The sequence below is a fragment of the Heptranchias perlo genome, chromosome 10 (assembly GCF_035084215.1).
Source record: "Heptranchias perlo isolate sHepPer1 chromosome 10, sHepPer1.hap1, whole genome shotgun sequence".
Classification (NCBI taxonomy): domain Eukaryota; kingdom Metazoa; phylum Chordata; class Chondrichthyes; order Hexanchiformes; family Hexanchidae; genus Heptranchias; species Heptranchias perlo.
The window spans coordinates 2,056,958-2,079,331 of NC_090334.1; the positions used below are offsets into that span (position 1 = coordinate 2,056,958).

At 41.6% G+C, this 22,374-nt stretch overlaps 1 protein-coding gene across 1 annotated transcript in view; it reads left to right on the forward strand.

Moving 5' to 3' along the window:
• The window catches only part of ubr1 (ubiquitin protein ligase E3 component n-recognin 1), a 189,088-nt gene that overhangs the window by 117,974 nt on the left and 48,740 nt on the right, over nucleotides 1-22,374 (forward strand). The window contains exons 23-32 of the mRNA XM_067991119.1: nucleotides 956-1,058; nucleotides 2,157-2,205; nucleotides 3,992-4,146; nucleotides 4,943-5,045; nucleotides 6,042-6,151; nucleotides 9,457-9,537; nucleotides 10,274-10,458; nucleotides 15,674-15,876; nucleotides 19,390-19,483; nucleotides 21,269-21,421. Coding sequence (XP_067847220.1) covers nucleotides 956-1,058; nucleotides 2,157-2,205; nucleotides 3,992-4,146; nucleotides 4,943-5,045; nucleotides 6,042-6,151; nucleotides 9,457-9,537; nucleotides 10,274-10,458; nucleotides 15,674-15,876; nucleotides 19,390-19,483; nucleotides 21,269-21,421 — 1,236 coding nt within the window. The remainder of the gene's footprint in view (nucleotides 1-955; nucleotides 1,059-2,156; nucleotides 2,206-3,991; nucleotides 4,147-4,942; nucleotides 5,046-6,041; nucleotides 6,152-9,456; nucleotides 9,538-10,273; nucleotides 10,459-15,673; nucleotides 15,877-19,389; nucleotides 19,484-21,268; nucleotides 21,422-22,374) is intronic.

Consider the following 22,374-nt stretch of genomic DNA (forward strand, 5'->3'; position numbering starts at 1 on the left):
GGCAGATGGAGTATAATGTGGGGAAATGAGAGATTATTCACTTTGGTATGAAGAATAGAAAAACAGTATTTTTTAAATGGTGAGAAACTATTAAATGTTGGTGTTCAGAGAGATTTGAGTGTACTCGTACAAGAAACAAAAAAGTTAGCATGCAGGTACAGCAAGCAATTGGCATGTTGGCCCCTATTGGCATGTTGGCCCCTATTGCAAGGGGATTGGAGTACAAGAGTAAGGAAGTTTTACTACAATTGTACAGGGCTTTGGTGAGATCTAACCTGGAGTACCGTACATAGTTTTGGTCTCCTTATCTAAGGAAGTATATACTTGCCATAAAGGTGGTGCAACGAAGGTTCACAAGGCCGTATGAACATAACAACAAAAGAAATAGGAGCAGGAGTAGGCCATACGGACCTTCAAACCTGCTCTGCTATTCGGTCAGATCATGGCTGATCGTCAACCTCAACTCCACTTTCCCGCCAATCCCCATATCCCTTGATTTTCCCCTTGAGTCCAAAAATCTATCCATCTCAGCCTTGAATATACTCAACGACTGAGCATCCACAGCCCTCTGGGGTAGAGAATTCCAAAGATTCACAACCCACTGAGTGAAGAAATTCCCCCTCATCTCAACCTTAAATGGTCAACCCCGTATCCTGCGACTATGCCCTCTAGTTCTAGACTCTCCAGCCAGGGGAAACAGCCTCAGCATCTACCCTGTTAAGCCCTCTCAGAATCTTTTTTGTTTCAATGAGATCACCTCTCATTCTTCTAAACTTCAGAGAATATAAACCCATTCTACTTACTACGTATGGCCTACTCCTGCTCCTATTTCTTATATTCTTATTTGGTGGGACTCCAAATTTTCATCTGGAAACGCATGTCACTATTTATTGTACTTGGGGACTGTTCTGTACACTGAACAGGAATAGGCTAATGACTGCAATGTCCTCTCTAGAAAGCCAGGGTTGTCTGGGCATGGTGTATATGAGCTGAAGCCAGAATGTCTGAAGCACTTCAATCTGTTCTTTTACCATTACTACAAGTCACAGCAGACAAAGGTAAATACTCCTTCATTCTCTCATTATGCTTTTGCTTAAACTTTGCTAATTGTTACTAATGTCCTAATTACTATTACAGATAAGTACTATTTCTATTGAATTATGTGGAGTAAACCACAAGTAGCTGTATGGGGTTTTGGCAGGGGGAGGGGCTACTAGCTAGCTGGCTGTTGATCTAGAAGCAGGATTCAGGGAGTCAGCTAGGCCTATTTTGTAATATATAGAAGCAAGTATCCTAGTCAAGTGAGGTGCGCTTTCACAGAGTGGGAAGTCTACCCTTGATCAAAGGATAAAATAAATTTAGTAAATCACCAAAGTACATCTCAAACAAGCACAATAAAATTAAGATTATTATTTTTTTTAAAAGCAGGGGGGTGGGGGCGAGGAGAATTTTTTTTTTCTGTAGCGAGATGTTACGATCTGGAATACACTGCCTGAAGGGGTTGTGGAAGTAGAAGCGAATTGGATATATACTTCAAAAGAAACATTTGCAGAGCTTTGGGGGAAAGAGCAGGGGAGTGAGACTAATTGGATAGCTCTTTCAAAGAGCCAGCACAGGCATGGTGGGCCGAATGGCCACCTGTACTGTATGATTCTATGAATAAAATGCTGTAAATTTTAAAAGGCATTTCTGTCTTTATTAAAATTCCTTGAGTTTTTGTTTGTTTAAGATTGTGATATTTAGTACATTGAAATTAACGAGTGAAGCCATAATGCCCCAGTCTATTAAAATCGTTAGTTAGTTACACCTCATGTTCTTTCTCCCTCTTGAGGTGGTACTCTTGTGTCTTTTTAACAAATAATTACAAGGATGCATGTTCTTGCCATGTCCAGAGGTGGTGCTGTAACCTCTCTCTTAGCCTGTTAAACAGATGCAACTAAAAGACAAACTTTTCCTCCAACAAACTGAGCAATATCATAGATTGACTAACATAAAAATCCAAAGTACTGTTCCAGTGAATCAAACCCATCAATCAGAGAGTGCAACAAATTGAAGAGATTAGGCCTACTTGACCTCCATTATTTTTAAATCAGGAGGGTTGGAGGGGGCTCACTGTTTAAGCATTAAGTTTCGACATTTTTTCCCCTTTATTAAAGGCTGAGGAGGAGCAGAAGAAAAGGAAAAAACAATCCAACAGCGACGAAGGTAATTCAGGTTTTAATTTGGGAATTTTGTATTTTACGAGTGTATTCAGAAGTGAGAGGTGTGGCTTGTGACTTCTCCTTGTAGAAAGACTTCTGATTTTGCATTCCACACCGTAATCTTCAGTATCAAGAAGGCTTTTGGAAATATTTCTTTCAAACCCAATGCTTTGGCCACAGCCTATCTAACAGGAGGGAGGGATGGGCAAAAGTTTCAGGGTAGCTGTATGATCAGGTAAGTGTGCAGCTGCCCCGCACTCTGCAGTTCAACTGAATGTAATATTGCACGGGACTATAATTAAATAATTTATGAATATCTGAATCGAATTTGGTAATTGATTCTCACCATCTGCTATTTGCTTTCAATTAAACTTTCAACTGCACAGTGAATTGTTTAAACATACAAGTTCAAATGCAAGATATAATCCTTCCTGCTGTAGCAACTACAAGGTAATGGTTATGTAAGGCGGTTCACTAAATGTGGTTTTGGGGAGGGGAGGTGGGGGGGGGGGATAACTGTCTTAAGCTGCGGAACAAAAAGAACTGCAAGCTACAAGGCAACCTGTTCTTTTCATGAGTGCTATTGTGGGAGATAACTTGATGCAATGTGGAGTACAGGGTTTTTCATAGGTATGAGTCCACTTTAAATCCATTTGGGGCAGGCAGTCTTATGCCATTCATTACATGTCTATGTGTCAGGATCCTGACAAAAAGAAGGCACATAGAAGATTCGAGATCTGCAGCAGTAATTTCAAAAGAAGTTGAGTGGATCTAAATTTGATCCATGGAACTCGTACAGCTTGAGTGTTTGCATCAGATGATAACATCGAACGAAGAGATTTAGCTATGTTGGGAGAACTTGGATTAGCGATGAGATTATGGGGTGATCTGATTGAGGTGTTTATTGACAGGATAGATAGGGAATGACTCTTCCCCCTGTTTAAAAATGTAGAGCAAGGGGACATAACCTTCAGGAGCAAATCTGATCCAGTAATAATTTCTTCACACACACTTAAAAAATGTATTGCCCCATCAAGTTTTAGATGCAGAATCAACTGAAATATTTAAAAAGCAGATTGATATATTACGTAGACTCTAAGCACAAAAGCAGGCCATTTGGCCCAACTGGTCGATGCCAGTGTTTATACTCCACATGAGCCTCCTCCCACTCTAATTATTTCTTCCCATCCTGCTTCCGTATCCCTCTATTCCCCTCTCCTTCATGTATGCATCAAACCTCCCCTTAAATGTGTCAATGCTATCTGCTTCAACCACTCTATGTGGTAATAAGTTCCACGCTCTCATCACTCTCGTGTGTAACTAAATTCTTCCTAAATTCTGTATTTGATTTGTTAGTGGCTCTCTTATATTTATGACCCCTTGTTCTGGACTCCCCCACAAGTAGAAAGTGCCTTCACGTCCATCCGAGTGAACCCCTTCATAATTTTGAAGACTTCTATTAGGTGCCCTCTTAATCTTTTTTCCAGAGATAATAAGCCCCACCCTGCTCAATCTTTCCTGATAGTTGCATCTTCTCAATTCTGGTAACATCCTTGTAAATTTTTTTCTGCACTTTCTCCAGTGCTTCAATATCCTTTTTGTAGTGTGGTGACCTATGGAGTATGGGATTATTTGATGAGATTCTCTGAGATCTGAAGTTCTGTGCTGCATCTTGATGTGCCTATTTCATCTGAAGCTTGACTGTCTGATGTTGTGTCCTGGTAGTTTTATCAGCCTGTATGATTGAGTAGCTCAAGCTGTTAACTGGCTGTTTACAATGTGTCTTTCAGCTCTTCCACCTCCTGCCCCTCCTCAGTTCTTTTCAACGTTTGCAAAGATCGTGAACATTCTGAACTGTGACATTTTTATGCTAATCCTCAGAACAGTTCTCCAACGAGCTGTGGATTCCGCAGGGCAGTTGTGGAGTGAAGCAATGATTCAGAAGGTATGAACTTGTAAGATATTGATCCCCTTGTTCAATTGGACATGAAGAATTAAAATGGATTTACTGCAATTTGTCATTTTTTTTAAAAAATGGTAAAATGCGACATCTAACATGGAACATTTTGAGAAACAAATGAAACACTACTGGGGACTTTATGTATTTCATTTAAGTGAGTATCTTTTTATCCGTGTTCCTTCTGCTTTTCAATTGAACCCTTCAATTATTAATTTCTAGCTGTGCAAAAATTGATGATGTAGACTAATTGATAGAGATCAATTGCTACAATTAGTCAACAATCCATTATCGTTGTATCGTGTGACTACCAGAAGGGTAGAAGGCGAACTAGATAGACCTTGGTACTTTTTCATCTAGCAATTTCTATGTTGCTAATTGCCCTTAAATATTTTTCCCCCGTTTAATGTCCCATACCATTCCTTGGTGAGAACGTGACCAGATGATATACTGTCAGACTTACAAATGCTGTTCTTGATCAGGCTTCCCAGAAGTTTACAGAAATGCTGTCCTTCCTGTGGAAAAGTTAGAGCCTTTGTTTGAAGGTGCGAAAACATTCTATGTGGGGAATCATGGCACCTAAATAAATCCAGTTCCTCCACACTCCAATAATAACACTACTCACTTTTCAAAACTCTTGGGGGAAGAAGCAATAATAATATACCAAAACGGTACATTCAGCAGACCTTTTTAATTGGTTTGCTTTTAATGGTTTCTTTGTCGGTGCCGTAATTGCATAGTCTATTATTAACGTCACACAGTTGTGCTTCTCTTCAAACCGTAGACTCTTCATCTTATCTGCATGGCTTTACAAGAGGAACAGAGACAGCTAGAAGGAGTAGTTGCAGAGGAAGATGTGGCATTTGATGTTTATCTCAAAGCAACAAGTAAGTACTGGGGCTGCTTTGGACATTGGGATACATCTGCAGTTGTTAACTGTTACTGCTGCAATAATAGCTCAAACTGTTCCATTGATCTTGCAGTTGATAGTGTTCATTCAAAATCATAGTTCATAGATAAATTTATGGTGGTTATACTGAAACTCCCACCTTGAGATTGGTACCACCTTGAAGCAACGTGGAGCTAGCAATATTAAGTTATACTGCCAGCTCCACACTACTCTCTGGCCAGACAAAGCAAAGCTCATCATCCAAATATTAGTTCAGTGTTGATGAGGACTTGACAGGAAAAAGAAGTTTAAAAGGTTTCTTCCAAACCGGTTTCAATTGTTCTGCAGACCATAAGCGGTGTTGAGCTGCCTCCTCTCACCATTTGTCCGAATTCTATCCCAGAGACTTCATTCCTGAGTTATACTACACGCAGTTTGAAGCAAAATATGTGCTATAACTAGCCTGTTAGTTTGCCTCTGTTGGTACAGTGTGCGTGATTTTCCCTTGGAGATCCTGTTGTGGATTTTGCCAGAGTTAAACATGCCTCATCCAAAAGTTACATTTCTCGCCAGTGACAGAAGAGAATTAAACTTCCGTGTCCACTTACTATATGATCCATGCTATAGACATTTCTACTGAGCAAAGCATTGAGATTTTTGTAATAATACCACTTTGTTTTTTTTAAAAAAAAGGTATGTGCCTTTGTTCTCAATGCTGTGTAGACCTGAATTTCTGTCCCAGCTTTTGTCTGATCTGGCTGCAGTACCTTACAAGGGAAGACTATTCGGCAGGCCAGTAATACCGCTTAGTTGAGCCTTGCAATTATATAAAAGAATAAAAAAGAATGAGAAACTATTGATTTGCTTTCGCGGGTCATTCCAAGTGAAAATATCATTGCCAGCGATGGTACAAGAGGACCGAGGCCAGTTTACTGGTATTTTTCCAGTTATGCACCTATTTTTCTTAAAATCATCTTTTGTGGTTATTTTGAAGGGATAGGAAGTTCTGCAGTGAATGCCGAGAGCATCCTGTCACTTCTAGAAAAACTAAAAAGTGTACATCAGTTAGATGCCCAGAAGGACATGATTATCTGGACCTTACAGGTATGCATTGAAAATGGAAACGACAAATAATGTGCTGGATTTCTGAAAATGTATTTTATCTTTTTTGAAAATTTCAAAACTGAGATTGATAGATTTTTGTTAGGCAAGAGAAATAAGGGCCATAGAACCAAGGTGGGTAGATGGAGTTAAGGTACAGATCAGCCATGATCTAATTGAATGGTGAAACAGACTCGAGGGGCTGAATGGCCTCCTCCTGTTCCTATGTCCCTTTTATAGAAGAAGGTTGTATGATTCAGTAGTTAAACTGTTAGTGTTAGACTCTTGGATGGGAGGCTGTGGGCTTGATTTTAGTGCCCTTCCTTTGTCAGTGGGTGGAAAATCTAACCCATAAGTTCTTGAACGCCCCTTGTACTCCAGGCTTCTCCATGGAAGTAGGTTTGCCAGTCTCAGTCTAACTGTTTGTGGGAGGGATGGGCTATCTGAACAGGTATCTCTTTTCATCATTTAACACCACTTCTTGATAAAAGGGTTCAATAGAGTTGATACAGAGAAGCTGCCCCTTCTGGTGGGGGAATTCAGAACAAGGGGGCACAATCTTAAAATTAGAGCTAGGCCATTTAGGAGTGAAATCAGGAAACACATTTTCATACAAAGGGGAGTGGAAATCTAGTGCACTCGCCCCCAAAAGGCTATGGCTGCTGGGGGACAATTGGAGCTTTCAAGACTGAGATCGATAGATTTTTGTTATGTAGGGGTATCAAAGGATATGGAGCAAAGGCAGATAAATGGCGTTGAAGTGCAGATTAGTCATGTTCTAATTGAATGGCGGAACAGGCTCGAAGAGCTGAATGGCCTCCTCATGTTCCTGTGTTCCTTGGCTTGACCAGTGTTGTTGAAGGTTTGACTGTTGAATCCTTCTGACCAAGAATGTTGGTGTGAATAAAGCTTGGGAGGGAGAAGGGGGAAAAGAAAGATGAGGTTTTAAAATAAAATTTATTTGCATTATACATTGTCCCAAACTAAAGATACCTCCTCAGAAAAGTTACGGTATATATTACGAGGTCACATGGTGACACAAAATAATGAGTTATATCCTTGCCTCCTAGTTAGTGGGTGCGGTATTGATTGGAAGCTAAAATGTGGGGTAGATCTGGAGAACATTGAGTGGTGCCTGTGTTCCACTGGGGAATGGAGGATAGGTTAGTTGGTCTGAAGAGTGAAGACTGCATGTCCTTAAGTTGGTTTGCTGTGCTCACTTCAATTTCTTTCTATGTAGCTTTTGTTACAAGCCCACAACTACTAATATCAGTGTTACTGATAGTTTATTATTCTTGATTATAAAATCAGTGGCATTATGTTAGGAAAGATGCTGATCCATAATGATTAATGTCACCATGTGATCCAGAGGGGATATGATAAGAGATAATAGAATCATAGAATGGATCCAGTACAGAAGGAGTCCATTCGGCCCATCGAGTCCGCACCAGCTGCATGCAAGAGCAAGATGTAACTAGCAGGGTAGATAAAGGGGAACCAATGGATGTAGTATATTTGGATTTTCAAAAGGCATTCGATAAGGTGCCACATAAAAGGTTGTTACACAAGGTAAGGGCTCATTGGGTTGGGGGTAATATATTAGCATGGATAGAGACTTGGTTAATGGACAGAAAACAGAGAGTAGGGATAAATGGGTCATTTTAAGGTTGGCAGGCTGGTAACTAGTGGGGTGCTGCAAGGATCGGTGTTTGGGCCTCAGCTATTTACAATCTACATTAATGACATGGATGAAGGAATCGCATGTAATGTATCCGAGTTTGCTGACGATACAAAGCTAGGTGGGAAAGAAGGCTGTGAGGAGGACACAGAGACTGCAAAGGGATATAGGCAGGTTAAGTGAGTGGGCACGAAGGTAGCAGATGGAGTATAATGTGGGGAAATGTGAGTTTATTCACTTTGGTAGGAAGAATAGAAAAACAGAATATTTTTTAAATGGTGATAAACTTAAATGTTGGTGTTCAGAGATATTTGGGTGTCCTCGTACAAGAAACACAATGTTAGCATGCAGATACAGCAAGCAATTAGGAAGGCATATGGCATGTTGGCACTTATTGCAAGGGGGGTGGAGTACAAGAGTAAGGAAGTCTTACTACAGTTGTACAGGGCTTTGGTGAGACCTCACCTGGAGTAGTGTGTACAGTTTTGGTCTCCTTATCTAAGGAAGAATATACCTGCAGCGAAGATTCACTAGATTGATTCCTGGGATGAGAGGGTTGTCCAATGAGGAGAGGTTGAGTAGAATGGGCCTATACTCTCGAGTTTAGAAGAATGAGAGATGATCTCATTGAAACATATAAGATTATGAGGGGGCGTGACAGGGTAGATGCTGAGAGGTTGTTCCCCCTGGCTGGAGAGTCTAGGACTAGGGGGCGTAGTCGCAGGATAAGAGGTCGGCCATTTAAGACTGAGATGAGGAGGAATTTCTTCATTCAGAAGGTTGTGAATCTTTGGAATTCTCTACCCCAGAGGGCTGTGGATGCTGATTCATTGAGTATATTCAAGGCTGAGATAGACAGGTAAATCAAGGGATATGGGGATCGGGCAGGAAAGTGGAGTTGATGTTGACGATCAGCCATGATCTTATTGAATGGCGGAGCAGGCTCAAGGGGCTGTATGGCCTACTCCTGCTCCTATTTATGTTACCCATGAACTCTGGAGTTATTTTAGATTTGTAATCTTGCTGCAGTATGATAACACTGAGAATCCGACTGTCACTCTTGTCTGGCTTTGAGTTATAAGAATTGTCACAAGCATTAATACTGCTGATGTAGTATGTTACGTAATGCAAATCCCATCAAATTAAATAAAAGTACTTTCAAGTACACTTTAAATCCCTGATTTATTTTATATATACTATTAGTATGCTATTATGAAATAGACTAAGACTTTTGCTCGGGTTTAATCTGGAATAAGTACTAACCCCACGATCGGTTATGTGAATTATGATTTCTTGAAAACTGTATACAGTGCTTTTCTTAAAAAAAAATTGCTCCAGCCCATTTGGGAATAACTTTAACCTATGCGAGAAAATGTCAGACTATAGATAAACATTGGTAGCCTTGGCATCTAAAAGCTGGCAACTGTAGTATGTTGAAAGGCAATGAAGGGAGGAGATGGAGATCGGGGAGAGGGGAAAAGCTGTACCAAATGCCACCTTTGCTACTTGTAAGAGTCTGTCGGCTGACATTGTATTGTTTTGATAGTGGAGGAGAGAGTTTCAAGAAGAGACTCTTGAAATGGACTAAGATATCTGTGACTGGCACAAATGTGTATCTATATATTTACAGATGTTTGAAGCTGTGAAAAAGCTGAGGGAGAAATCTAGTTCTTGTTCAGCAACAGAAACTGACACCCAAAGGGCAAGTGAGGTAATGGCTTTTTTAATTTTTATTTTGTTGTACATTTAAAAAAAACTGAACTATTGTTCCAGGAATGTAGCAACCTGCGAGATCCCTAACTCGGCTATGACATCAGCGACCCTGCCAGCTGAAGCGAGGTGGTTTCCCAGATGAAAGGGTCACCCAGACCCCCTTCCACACGGCAGCTGAATGAAGTAATTGGAAGAGACCTGAGTACCTGCCTGAGCTCACGACTAGTGAATGATGGGTTAAGGCGCCTAATAGTAGGATTAAGGAGTCATTGAGATGTCAGCCCTCCCTCAGTGGGTGGCACTCTCACCTCTGAGTCAGAAGGTTGTCGATTCAAGTCCCACTCCAGAGATGTGAGCCCATAATCCAGGCTGACGCTCCCAGTATAGTACTGAGGGAGTGCTGCACTGTCAAAGGTGCCGTCTTTTGGATGAGATGTCTGCCCTCTCAGGTGGACGTAAAATATCCCATGGCACTATTCAAAGAAGGGCAGGGGAGTTCTTCCCGATGTCCTGGCCAATATTTATCTCTCAACCAGCATCACTAAAAACAGATTATCTGGTCATTATCTCTCTGCTGTTTGTGGGACCTTGCTGTGTGCAAATTTGCTGCCGTGTCTTCTACATTACAACAGTGACTACACCTCAAATATACTTCATTGGTTCTAAAGCGATGTGGGAAGTCCTACGGTCATGAAAGACGTTTTATATATATGCAAGTCTTTCATGTATTACAGACCATACAAGACAAAGATAAGGCTGAGCGTAAACGGAAAGCAGAGGCAGCCAAACTATATCGGCAGAAGATCATGGCACAGATGTCTGCAATGCAGAAAAATTTCATTGAATCAAACAAGCACCTATACGAGAAAGCGACAGAAGCGATGAGACAAGGGACGATCATAACTGAGAAGGATAGCAGGTAGACACAGTGAGGCGATGAGGAAGAATTCTAATTCTGCAGCCTGCTTAGTGATGGTGCATACTATTGCCCGAAGGCAGCCAATCTGATGTCATTCGTTTTATGCTCTGCCGAAGTTCAAAGTTCCTCCCAGTTTCTCCACGTCTGCCCGATCAAACCCCATCCTAATTTTAAAGACCTCTATCAGGTCTCATAAGAAATAGGAGCAGGAGTAGGCCATACGACCCCTCGAGCCTGCTCCGCCATTCAATCCGATCATGGCCGATCTTCAACCTCAACTCCCCTTTCCTGCCCGATTCCCATATCCCTTGATTCCCCTAGTGTTCAAAAATCTATCCATCTCAGCCTTGAATATATTCAATGACTCAGCATCCTCAGCCCTCTGGGGTAGAGAATTCCAAAGATTCACAACCCTCTGCATGAAGAAATACCTCTTCATCTCAGTCTTAAATGACCGACCCCTTATTCAGCGACTATGCCCTGTAGTTCTATACTCTCCAGCCAGGGGGAACAATCTCTCACCATCTACCCTGTCAAGCCCTCTCAGAATCTTATATGTTTCAATGAGATCACCTTTCATTATTCTAAACTCCAGAGAGTGTAGGCCCATTCTACTCAACCTCTCTTCATAGGACAACCCTCTTGTCCCAGAAATCAATATAGTGAACCTTCGTTGTACCGCCTCTAAGGCAAGTATATCCTTCCTTAGATAAGGAGACCAAAACTGTATGCATTACTCAAGGTGAGGTCTCACTAAAGCCCTGTAGAACAGTAGTAAGACTTCCTTACTCTTGTACTCCAACCCCCTTGCAATAAAGGCCAACATGCTTTCATAATTGCTTGCTATACCTGCGTACTAACTTTTTATGTTTCTTGTACGAGAACACCCAAGTCTTTCTGAACACCAACATTTAATAGTCTCCTCTTAGTCTTCTCTTTTCCAGAGGAAAGAGCCTGCTCAGTCTTTCCTGATAGTTGCATCCTCTCAATTCTGGTAACATACTTAGAAATCTTTTCTGCACTTTCTCCAGTAATTCAATATCCTTTTTGTAATGAGGAGACCAAAACGGCGCACAGTACTCCAGCTGTGGTCTAACCAAGGTTCTATATAAATTTAACATTACCTCCCTGCTTTTGTGTTCTGTTTCTCTAGAAATGAACCCCAGTTCTTTGTTTGCACTCTTTATGGCCTTATCAATTTGTGTTGCTTTTTTTAGCGATGTATGTAGCTGTATTCCTAGATCTCTTTGCTCCTCTATTCCATTTATCTTCCTAGGAATAAGTGGCCTCCTTATTCCTCCTACCAAATTGAACCACCTCACACTTCACTATATTGAATTTCATTTTCCATTTATCCGCCCACTTTGCAAGCCTGTTTATGTCTTCCTATATTTTGGGTGCAGTCCTCCACATTATTTGATCTACTCCCCAATTTGGTATCATCTGCTAATTTCAACACCATTCCTCCGATTCATGAATCCAAACCATTTCTGTATATGGCAAACATCAGCTGTCCCAGCACGAATCCCTGTGGGACACCACTTCCCACCTTCCGCCAGTCCAAGAAACTCCTACCCTCTGTTTTCTGTTTTACAGCCATCTTTCAATCCATACTGCTGCCTGGGCCTCTTGTACTTGTTCGTCGAACTTTATATTGTTGTGCCCTATAATTGCTCTTGTTGCACAATTACTTAACAAAAATGGAGCAAGACATTCAGCCCATCAGTCCACTCCTTCAAATGTCATGAGAGCATGCTATGAAATGCATATTAACTAGCTTAGCTAACTGCCCCAAACACTCAGCTTTGTTTTTCTGCAACAGCTTGTTCGAGTGCACAACAACATTCCAGCAATTTTACTATTGCAATGTTTTGTAAACATATATATAATTCTGACGTGGTGTCCTTCCACTTCTCACCTCAGCAATCTGGGATTGAGTCCATCTCACCCTCTGAGGATGAAAGGCATCTTTCTCAGCTGTAAGAGTCCTATGTGAAGGGAGTTGAGAGAACGGAGAGGAGGTTTCAAGAGCTAAAATCAAAATTGGCTTTGTCTGCAGAGGAGAAAGCAAGAGGCAGGGACAGAATCAATGTGCTTGTGGGCCATATTTTGGTCTGTGACCCTCATCGTGGACAGCTGTTGTATTCTGTTTATAAAATCAAAGGGCCATCTAGGCCCTAAGCTTTGGAATTCCCTCATTAAACTTCTGCACTCTCTCCTCCTTTTAAGATGCTCCTTAAAACCTACCTCTTTGATCAAGCTTTTGGCCACCTGTCCAAATATCTCCTTATGTAGCTCGGTATCAAGTTTTGTCTGATGACGCTGTGTGAAGCGCCTTGGGACGTTTTACAACGTTAAAGGTGCTATATAAATCATAGAATCATAGAAATGTTACAGCACAGAATGGGGCCGTTCGGCCCATCGAGTCCGTGCCGGCTCTATGCAAAGCAATCCAGCTAGTCCCACTCCCCCGCCCTATCCCCTTAGCTTCGCAATTCTTTTTCTTTCAAGTATTTATCCAGTTCCCTTATGAAGGCCATGATTGAATCTGCCTCCACCACCCTCATGGGCAGTGCATTCCTGATCCTAACCTCTCGCTGGGTAAAAAGTTTTTCCTCATGTCACCTTTGGTTCTTTAGCCAATCCACCTTAAAGCTATATCCCCTGGTTCTTGACCCTTCCGTCAATGGGAACAGTTTCTGTCTATCTACTCTGCCTAGATCCTTCATGATTTTGAATACCTCTATCAAATCTCCTTGCAACCGTCTCTGTTCCAAGGAGAACAACCCCAGCTTCTCCAGTCTATCCATGTAACTGAAGTGCCTCATCCCTGGAATCATTCTAGTAAATCTCTTCTGGACCCTCTCTAAGGCCTTCACATCCTTCCTAAAGTGTGGTGCCCAGAACTGGACACAATACTCCAGTTGTGGCCGAACTAGTGTTTTATAAAGGTTCATCATGACTTCCACGCTTTTGTACTCTATGCCTGTATTTAAAAAACCCAGGATCCCATGTGCTTTTTTAACCACTTTCTCAACCTGCCCTGCCACCTTCAATATTTTGTGCACATATACCCCCAGATCTCTCTGTTCCTGTACCCCTTTTAGAGTTGTGCCCTCTAGTTTATATTGCCTCTCCTCGTTCTTCCTACCGAAATGTATTACTTCACATTTTTCTGCGTTAAATTTCATCTGCCACGTGTCCGCCCATTCCACCAGCCTGTCTATATCCTCTTGAAGTCTATCAGTATCCTCCTCACTGTTTACTACCCTTCCAGGTTTTGTGTCATCTGCAAATTTTGAAATTGTGCCCTGTACACCCAAGTCCAAGTCATTAATATATAACAAGAAAAGCAGTGGTCCCAGCACCGACCCCTGGGGAACACCACTGTACATCTCCCTCCAGCCTGAAAAACAACCGTTCACCACTACTCTCTGTTTCCTGTCGCTTAGCCAATTCTCTATCCACGTTGCTATACTTTATTCCATGGGCTGCAATCTGGATGATAAGCCTACCGTGCAGCAGTTTATCAAATGCCTTTTGAAAATCCATATACATCACATCAACTGCATTGCCCCCATCTATCTCATCAAAAAACTATATCAGGTTAGTTAAACACGATTTGTCTTTAACAAATCCATGCTGGCTTTCCCTAATCAATCCACCCTCGTCCAAGTGACTGTTAATTCTGACCCGGATTATTGTTTCTAAAAGTTCCTTTACTGAGTCTGTGGTAGCATCTTCTTCCTTGGTAAAGACAAATGCAAAGTACTTATTTAGTACCTCGGCCATCCTCTCTGCCTCCATGGTTAAGGGGTGATCTGATCGAAGTTTATAAGATATTAAGGGGAACGGATAGGGTGGATAGAGAGAAACTATTTCCGCTGGTTGGGGATTCTAGGAGTAGGGAGCAGAGTCTAAAAATTAGAGCCAGACCTTTCAGGAGTGAGATTAGAAAATATTTCTACACACAAAGGGTGGTAGAAGTTTGGAACTCTCTTCCACAAACGGCAATTGATACTAGCTCAATTGCTAAATTTAAATGTGAGATAGATCGCTTTTTGGCAACCAAAGGTATTAAGGGATACGGGCCAAAGGCAGGTATATGGAGTTAGATCACAGATCAGCCATGATCTCATCAAATGGCGGAGCAGGCACGAGGGGCTGAATGGCCTACTCCTGTTCCTATGTTCCTTTATGGTCCCTGATCGACCCCACCCCTCCTCTTACTACCCATTTACTGTTTACATGCCCGTAGAAGACTTTTGGATTCCCTTTTATGTTGGCCGCCAGTCTATTCTTCTACTCTCTCTTTGGCCCTCTTATTTCCTTTTTCACTTCTCCTCTGAACTTTCTATATTCTGCCTGGTTCTCACTTGTGTTATCAATCTGACATCTGTCACATCCCTGTTTTTCGGTTTCATCTTACTCACTATCTGTTTTGTCATCCAGGGAGCCCTGGCTTTAGTTGCCCTACCTTTCTGCCTCGTGGGAATGTGCCTAGACTGTACTCAAACCATCTCCTCCTTAAAGGCCGCTCGCTGTTCAATTACAGTTTTGCCTGCCAATCTTTGATTCCATTTTACCCGGGCCAGATCTGTTCTCATCCCATTGAAATTGGCCCTCCTTCAATTGAGTATTTTTACTTCAGAGTGGTCCCTGTCCTTTTCCACAGCTATTCTAAACCTTATGATACTATGATCGCTGCTCCCTAAATGCTCTCCCACTGACACTTGCTTCACTTGGACCGCCTCATTCCCCAGAACCAAGTCCAGCATGAGCCGTTGGTTAAGAATGTTATCCTGGACATATTTCAAAAATTCTTCCCCCTCTGTGTCCCTTATTATTATTATTATTATTATTTATTATTTATTATTATTGTTATCCCAGTCTATATTCGGATAGTTGAAGTCCCCAGTTATGCAAGCTGTCATTGAATTAATGTTGTATATCAAACATAACAAATAAGTGAAGTTTGAGATGACAGTAATTGTACTTGTAACTCTCTCTCTATGAAGTTGTTTTTCTGGTCAAGAGGCAGAGAACATGGGTTTGTTCCCCTGTTGAGTTATTGACTTGGAAATGAAGCCACGGTACTTGATCTGGTGAAATGAAAAATGCAGGAAGAAAAGAATATGGGAAACGAGGATTACATGTGTCTAAATGCAAAATCTGCCTTTTAAAATCAGCGTGTGTGGTTTGTTTTTCCTTACAGTATTCCGACGGCCGAGGACTCTGGTGTAGTTTTGGGACCAAAGCAAGGTGGAACTGCAGCTGAGAAAATAATACTGACCTGCATTTTGTGTCAGGAAGAACAGGAAGTGAAAACAGATGAAATGGCCATGGTACTAGCAGCTTGTGTTCAGAGGTCCACAGCCCTGACAAAAAATAGATCTCGAATCATAACGAATCTAGGAGGTAAAATGAGGTCCTGTGTACAAGTAGATTTGCCTTTGTACCTTGTAGTTAACTACTCTCGGAACCAGCTTTTAATCTGAAACTCAAAGGCAGTTTCTGATACGGCAACTATCTGTCTTCCAGCATCCTCTGGGCAAAATCATCTGTCTGCATCAGTTAGTAAATGGGAAGAACCAGAGAGAGGTTTTTCTCCATATTTAGCACCAAGCAAGCAGTGCCGTGTGATGACTCTTGTTTTAACTCGTAAATCGATTGAAACAGAAAACAGGAACAAGGAAAGGACATTGATCCTTCTAGCTTGCCCTGTTCTGAGGTCCCTCTTTCTCTTCCCCCAGTATAATAAATAATCTTACACAGTTGATTCCAACATTCTATGCTCTAAAGTGATGAAATATGGGTTAAACAACGGCTGTTTCACTAACATAAGAACATTGCAAAATAGGAGCAGGAGTAGGCCATACGGCCCCTCGCGCCTGCTGCGCCATTCAGTCGGATCATGGCTGACCTTCAACCTCAACTCCACTTTCCTCCCCGATCCCCGTATCCCTTGATTCCCTTAGAGTCCAAAAATCTATCGATCTCGGTCTTGAATATACTCAATGACTGAGCATCCACAGTCCTCTGGGGTAGAGAATTCCAAAGATTCACAGCCCTCTGAGTGAAGAAATTTCACCTCATTGCAGTCCTAAATGGCTGACACCTTATCCTGAGACGATGCCCCTTAGTTCTAGACTCCCCAGCCAGGGGAAACAACCTCTCAGCATCTACCCTGTCAAACCCCCTCAGAATCTTGCATGTTTCAATGAGATCACCTCTCATTCTTCTAAACTCCAGATAGTATGGGCCCATTCTACTCAATCTCTCCTCATAGGACAAACCTGTCATCCCAGAAATCAATCTAGTGAACCTTTGTTGTACTGTTTCTAAGGCAAGTATATCCTTCCTTAGGTAAGGAAACCAAAACTGCGCACACAACTCCAGGTGTGGTCTCACCAGAGCCCTATGTAATTGCAGTAAGACTTCCTTACTCTTGTACTCCAACCCCCTTGCAATAAAGGCCAACATACCATTTGCCTTCCTTATTGCTTGCTGAACCTGCATGTTTATTTTGTGTTTTGTGTGCAAGGACACCCAAATCCCTCCAAGCACCAACATTTAATAGTTTCTCACCATTTAAAAAAAAATTGTTTTGCTATTCTTCCTACCAAAGTGAATAAGCTCACATTTTCCCACATTATACTCTCTCTGCCACCTTCTTGCCCACTCACTTAACCTGTCTCAATCCTTTTGCAGACTCTTTGTGAACTCCTCACAGCTTACTTTCCCACCTAGCTTTGTATCGTCAGCAAACTTGGATACATTACACTCGATCCCTTCATCTAAGTCATTAATATAGATTGTAAATAGCTGAGGCCCAAGCACTGATCCTTGCAGCACCCCACTAGTTACAGCCTGACAAACTGAAAATGACCCATTTATCCCTGCTGTCTGTTTTCTGCCCATTAACCAATCCTCTATCCACGCTAATATATTACCCCGAACTCCACGAGCACTTACCTTGTGTAACAACCTTTTATGTGGCACCTTATTGAATGCCTTTTGAAAATCCAAATATACCAAATCCACTGGTTCCCCTTTATCTATCCTGCTAGTTACATCCTCAAAAAAGTAATAAATTTGTCAAACACGATTTCCCTTTCATAAAACCTGTTGACTCTGCCTAATCACATTATGATTTTCTAAGTGCCCTGTTGCCACGTCCTTAATAATGGATTCCACCATTTTCCCAACGACTGATGTCAAACTAACTGGCCTGTAGTTCCCTGTTTTCTCTCTCCCTCCTTTCTTGAATAGCAGTGTTACATTTGCTCCCTTCCAATCCACTGGGATCGGTCTAGAATCTAGGGAATTTTAGAAGATCACAACCAATGTATCCACTATCTCTGCAGCCACCCCATAGAACCCTAGGATGTGGGCCATCAGGTCTACCAGGACTTTCTGATTTCAGTTATATGGTCAGGGAAGGACCATGGCAAGTCCCCATGTATCGCCCTCAAGTTGGGAGAAAGCAGTTGGTGGAGAGTGCTCCAGGCTTCTCACTTCCATTCATATGGCCACCTTGCGCACTTGATGTTAATGCTGTGTGCAAAATGGAAAAGTGTTCTGCCGCACAGTATTAACATCCTTCAACTTGAGCCAAAACATTGAAAAGGAATGTACATGGTTATGTGTGGATACAAAATATATATGTAATATTTAGTGAGGGTTATATTGTGATCTTGTATTTGAGGACCCTGTCATGTTATTGACATCCATGGGCACTCCTTGACAGACCGAAAACACAATAGAAATAGCACCATAAACTTCAAAATATCATGGATAATAATTCTGCATAGAGTAGTTATTCCCTGTGGAACACGAAGAAACCCTAGGTCAATACCTGTTTCACAGGCCAAGTACCACATGCTGTAAATGTTGCCCTTTGTTCATATTCACACTTTCACAGCTGTGAGCTCTCAAAGAATGTGGCAGTGCATTGGATTTGCAAATGTGTCAAAGTATGAATTTTCCAGATGTAAAAACAACCATGTCATTTGGGACCTGTTGACATAGCATTCTTCCTGATGTGCTTTGTTACGTCCGAACACACACTCAAATCGGTGTGGCCATAGCTAGCTGCTTTCGTTTCCAGACCCTCTAGTATATTCTGACAAAGACTAACAAAACCAACACGAGAGTGTAATTGCTACAATGTGCTTACTCCCATCAGGGGGCTGTCGGGTTTTCAGTTAACAATATGCAAGTACCATGCATACCATGCATCTCAAAGGAAGATACTTGTTTGAGCAGATTTGTAAAGTTAAGAAAAACATGGATGAGCGTTTAATTTAATCTGCCAAATTTATCTGATTTTTGACAAAAATGATACCCTTTTGTTGGTTTCTGAGTACGGTAACAAGTTTCTTTTTGAGCGTTGCTTCCATTCTCATTATTCATTACTTTTGCCTTTATCCCTTTTCTTCTGTGTATGTATTTGCTCAAACCCAGCTACACTGCTTGGCATATTTGGGTAGGACAATTGGAGCTTTCAAGACTGAGATAGATGGATCTTAATTGGGTCAGGGTGTCAAGGGACATGGATCCACTTTTTCACAAAGGAGTAGTGGAAATCTGCAATTCTCTTTTACTCCCCACCACCCCCCCCCCCCCCCCAACATGTGGATGCTGGGGGTCAATTGAAATTCTGAAGACTGAGATAGATAGATCTTTATTGGGTAAGGATATCAAAGGATATGGAGCAAAAATGGGAAAATGGAGTTGAGGTACAGATCGGCCAGGATCTAATTGAATGGTGGAACAACCTCGAGGGGCTGAATGGCCTCCTGTTCCAACGTCCCTAGAATGTGTTTTGGTTGGGGGGGGGGTATTTTCATAATACCCTTTGACGAGTAATTTTATCCAAAAGTTGCTTTAAGATTTTGATCATTTCTCTTATTTCCTTGTTTGCTTTAGACAACTATGACCCTATAATCATGCACCCTGACCTAGGCTGCGGCACTCATGTAGGAAGCTGTGGTCATGTGATGCACGCCACCTGCTGGCAGAAGTAAGTTAATACGTGAGTGTACCGTGCTCGTTCAAAATTTATTCTTAAGTGGTGCTGGACATGTATTTTGATTTGCTCATAAAGAACATCCTCCTCGGTACCAGAGTATTGAAACCATTTCCACTTCGCGCAAACAAAGGAATTGAGGCCAAACATGTTGAAGGTGCAGTTTAAAAATGGCACGATCCCTTGAAGCAGAACTGGACCTAGTGTTAGGATGTGTATTTTTGTGATAATATAGACAACGGCTGCAGTCCTGTGCCTATATACCGTGGATGAATTCTTGGACATGGAATCTCTTTTTTTTTTTCTCTCTCTCTCTGTGCCCTCCCCCCTCTCTCGCTCTCAGCTCACATCTACAATTTTGCCATTTTTATATCTTTCAAAGTACATTATTTCACATAATCTCGGCATGTGTTTTGCATCAATTCTCTCCATTTTTCTCAAGCAATTCCTGGCTCCAAACATTTATCTCTATCTGACGTCCAAGGTCCCAAAACTAACAGACTGGTGCTTAGGGTTAACAAGGCATAGAATGTATTATATGGTTGGCTACAGATGACGTAAGCTCTAAATGTAAACAATGTGTAACCTGGCCCAGAGCAGGCTGTAATTAATCTTTGTACAGACATTGTACTGTTAACCATTGTCAGCTATACTTGCACTCTTTTTCATTCTTTTAACTATAGAGCTTAATATAAATAAACTCTTTTTGCACAAGATGGATTCCTTTACTATTTCTCAATCTTAATCTCTGAACTTGTACCACGTGCTAGGGTGCTCTTCTGAGGTTGTCACCCGTTCCATATTTGAATGAGCTACGTAGGAATTTGTTAATGTGTAAACTGGATGGCAAAAGTTTGGTTTTCAAAGTAAATTACTTTCTCATGGAATCCAGGCACCAGCTTGGCAGTGAGTTTAAAAAATAACGCCCCCCGGTCAGCTTGTTGCGGAGTGGTCTTTGGCTGCTTTGGACTTGAAAGAGCCACACTTTGCACCATCTCCAACAGTCTCTGAAGAATGCAACTAAACAGCCCAAGGATTCAGGCCAATTCCGGAGTTGGATTTGACAAAAAGACAGCTACTGTATTATTTTCACACCCTTCAAAATTATGAGGGATTTTGATAGAGTAAATAAGACTTCACTGTTTCCACTGGCAGGAGGGTCGATAACCAGAGGACACCGATTTAAGGTAATCGGCAAAAGAACCAAAGGGGAGATGAGAAATTTTTTTATGCAGTGAGTTGTTCTGATCTGGAACGCACTGCCTGAAAGGGCGGTAGAAGCAGATTCAATAGTAACTTTCAAAAGGGAATTGGATAAATACTTGAAGGGGAAAAATTTGCAGGGTTATGAGGAAAGAGTAGGTGAGTGGGACTAATTGGATAGCTCTTTCAAAGAGCCGGCACAGGCACGATGGGCTGAACGGTCTCCTGTGCTGCATCATTCTATGATCTAGGACTGGGTTAAGATGGAATGCTTCAAAAGCCAAGAGGCCTGCAGCATTTTCTGAAGGTTGCGATGATGTGCTTTTAATCATCTATAGCAAAATAGCCTCATTCCAGATGGCATTTGCCACCAGCTCCCAAACACTAACTCAGCCAGTTACTGAATTTGGAAGTGGTATTGTGCTGATTGAGTTCAGGAGTAATAGGGTCCAATCTTGGATCCTTTCTCCTTCCCAGTGATGCATTTAAACCCGCTAGTTCTCTTCAGTTAGGAATTCTGATTAAAACTATTTTCAAACGCCATCTTCATTTTCCTTTTCTTTTCCATTTCTGTAGATACTTTGAAGCTGTACAGAGCTCAACCCGCAACAGGATTCATGCTGAACTGTCGTTTGACCTGGAGAATGGGGAGTTCCTCTGCCCACTGTGCAAAGCTCTGTGTAACACTGTCATCCCAGTCATTCCACTGCAAGCACACAGTCTGGACAGGTATGCATGTCCTGCAATTTAACTGCTCATTGTGTAGAAAAAGATGTTATAAATATTTTACATACTTCACCGTTCATACATTCCTCAAACTGATAAGTTTCCTAACCAAAAGGTCATGGAAAGATCGATAATTTGATGCCACTCACCTTGGTGTTGATGAAATTTGTTAATTCTCTCAAACTGTCTCTCTGCTTTCCCACTTAATAAATCTTTTGGTCTCCCTCTCTGTTTTTCTGTTAATCTTCAACTCTGCCTTCCTCTTTCTCTCCCTTGCTTGTCTTGTGATCTTCTCCTGTTTGACGCCCCACCCCAGAGACTTGAGCACATACTCTAGTCTGGCATTCCAGTGTAGTACTCAGGGAGGTGTCGTCTTTCAGATGGGACATTAAACGAACGTCTGCCCTCTCAGGCACTTCTCGAAGAAGAGCAAGGGAGTTCTCCCCAGTGTCCTGCCCAATATTTATCCCTCAACCACCACCACCACTAAAAAACAGATTAAGGTCTTGTATCGCATATCTATTCATGGGAGCTTGCTGTGTGCAAATTGGCTGCCACATTTTCTTACATTACAACAGTGACTACACTTCAAAAGAACTTCATTGGCTGTAAAGTGCTTTGGGACATTGAGGTTGTGAAAGGCGCTATAGAAATGCAAGTCCTTTCCTTTACTGATGTGAGGAAAGGCTATCTATGCGCCACCTACAGGCATAACTGGTATGCAGATAAATGTGGACACTTTTATAATGGGATTATCCTTAGCACCAGGTTGATAGTTTTCAATGCATTTTGAAATGGGTTGTTGTAACCCACCTGCCATTCTTAATTATATAATAAATTAAACCAAAGTAAGTAAATTGTAAGAACTGGTATGTGAATGACAGACTACCAAATGAACAGCTTCACTGTTTTAAAATATTGGCATATGAGAGCTGTTGTTCAAAATGGCATATTAA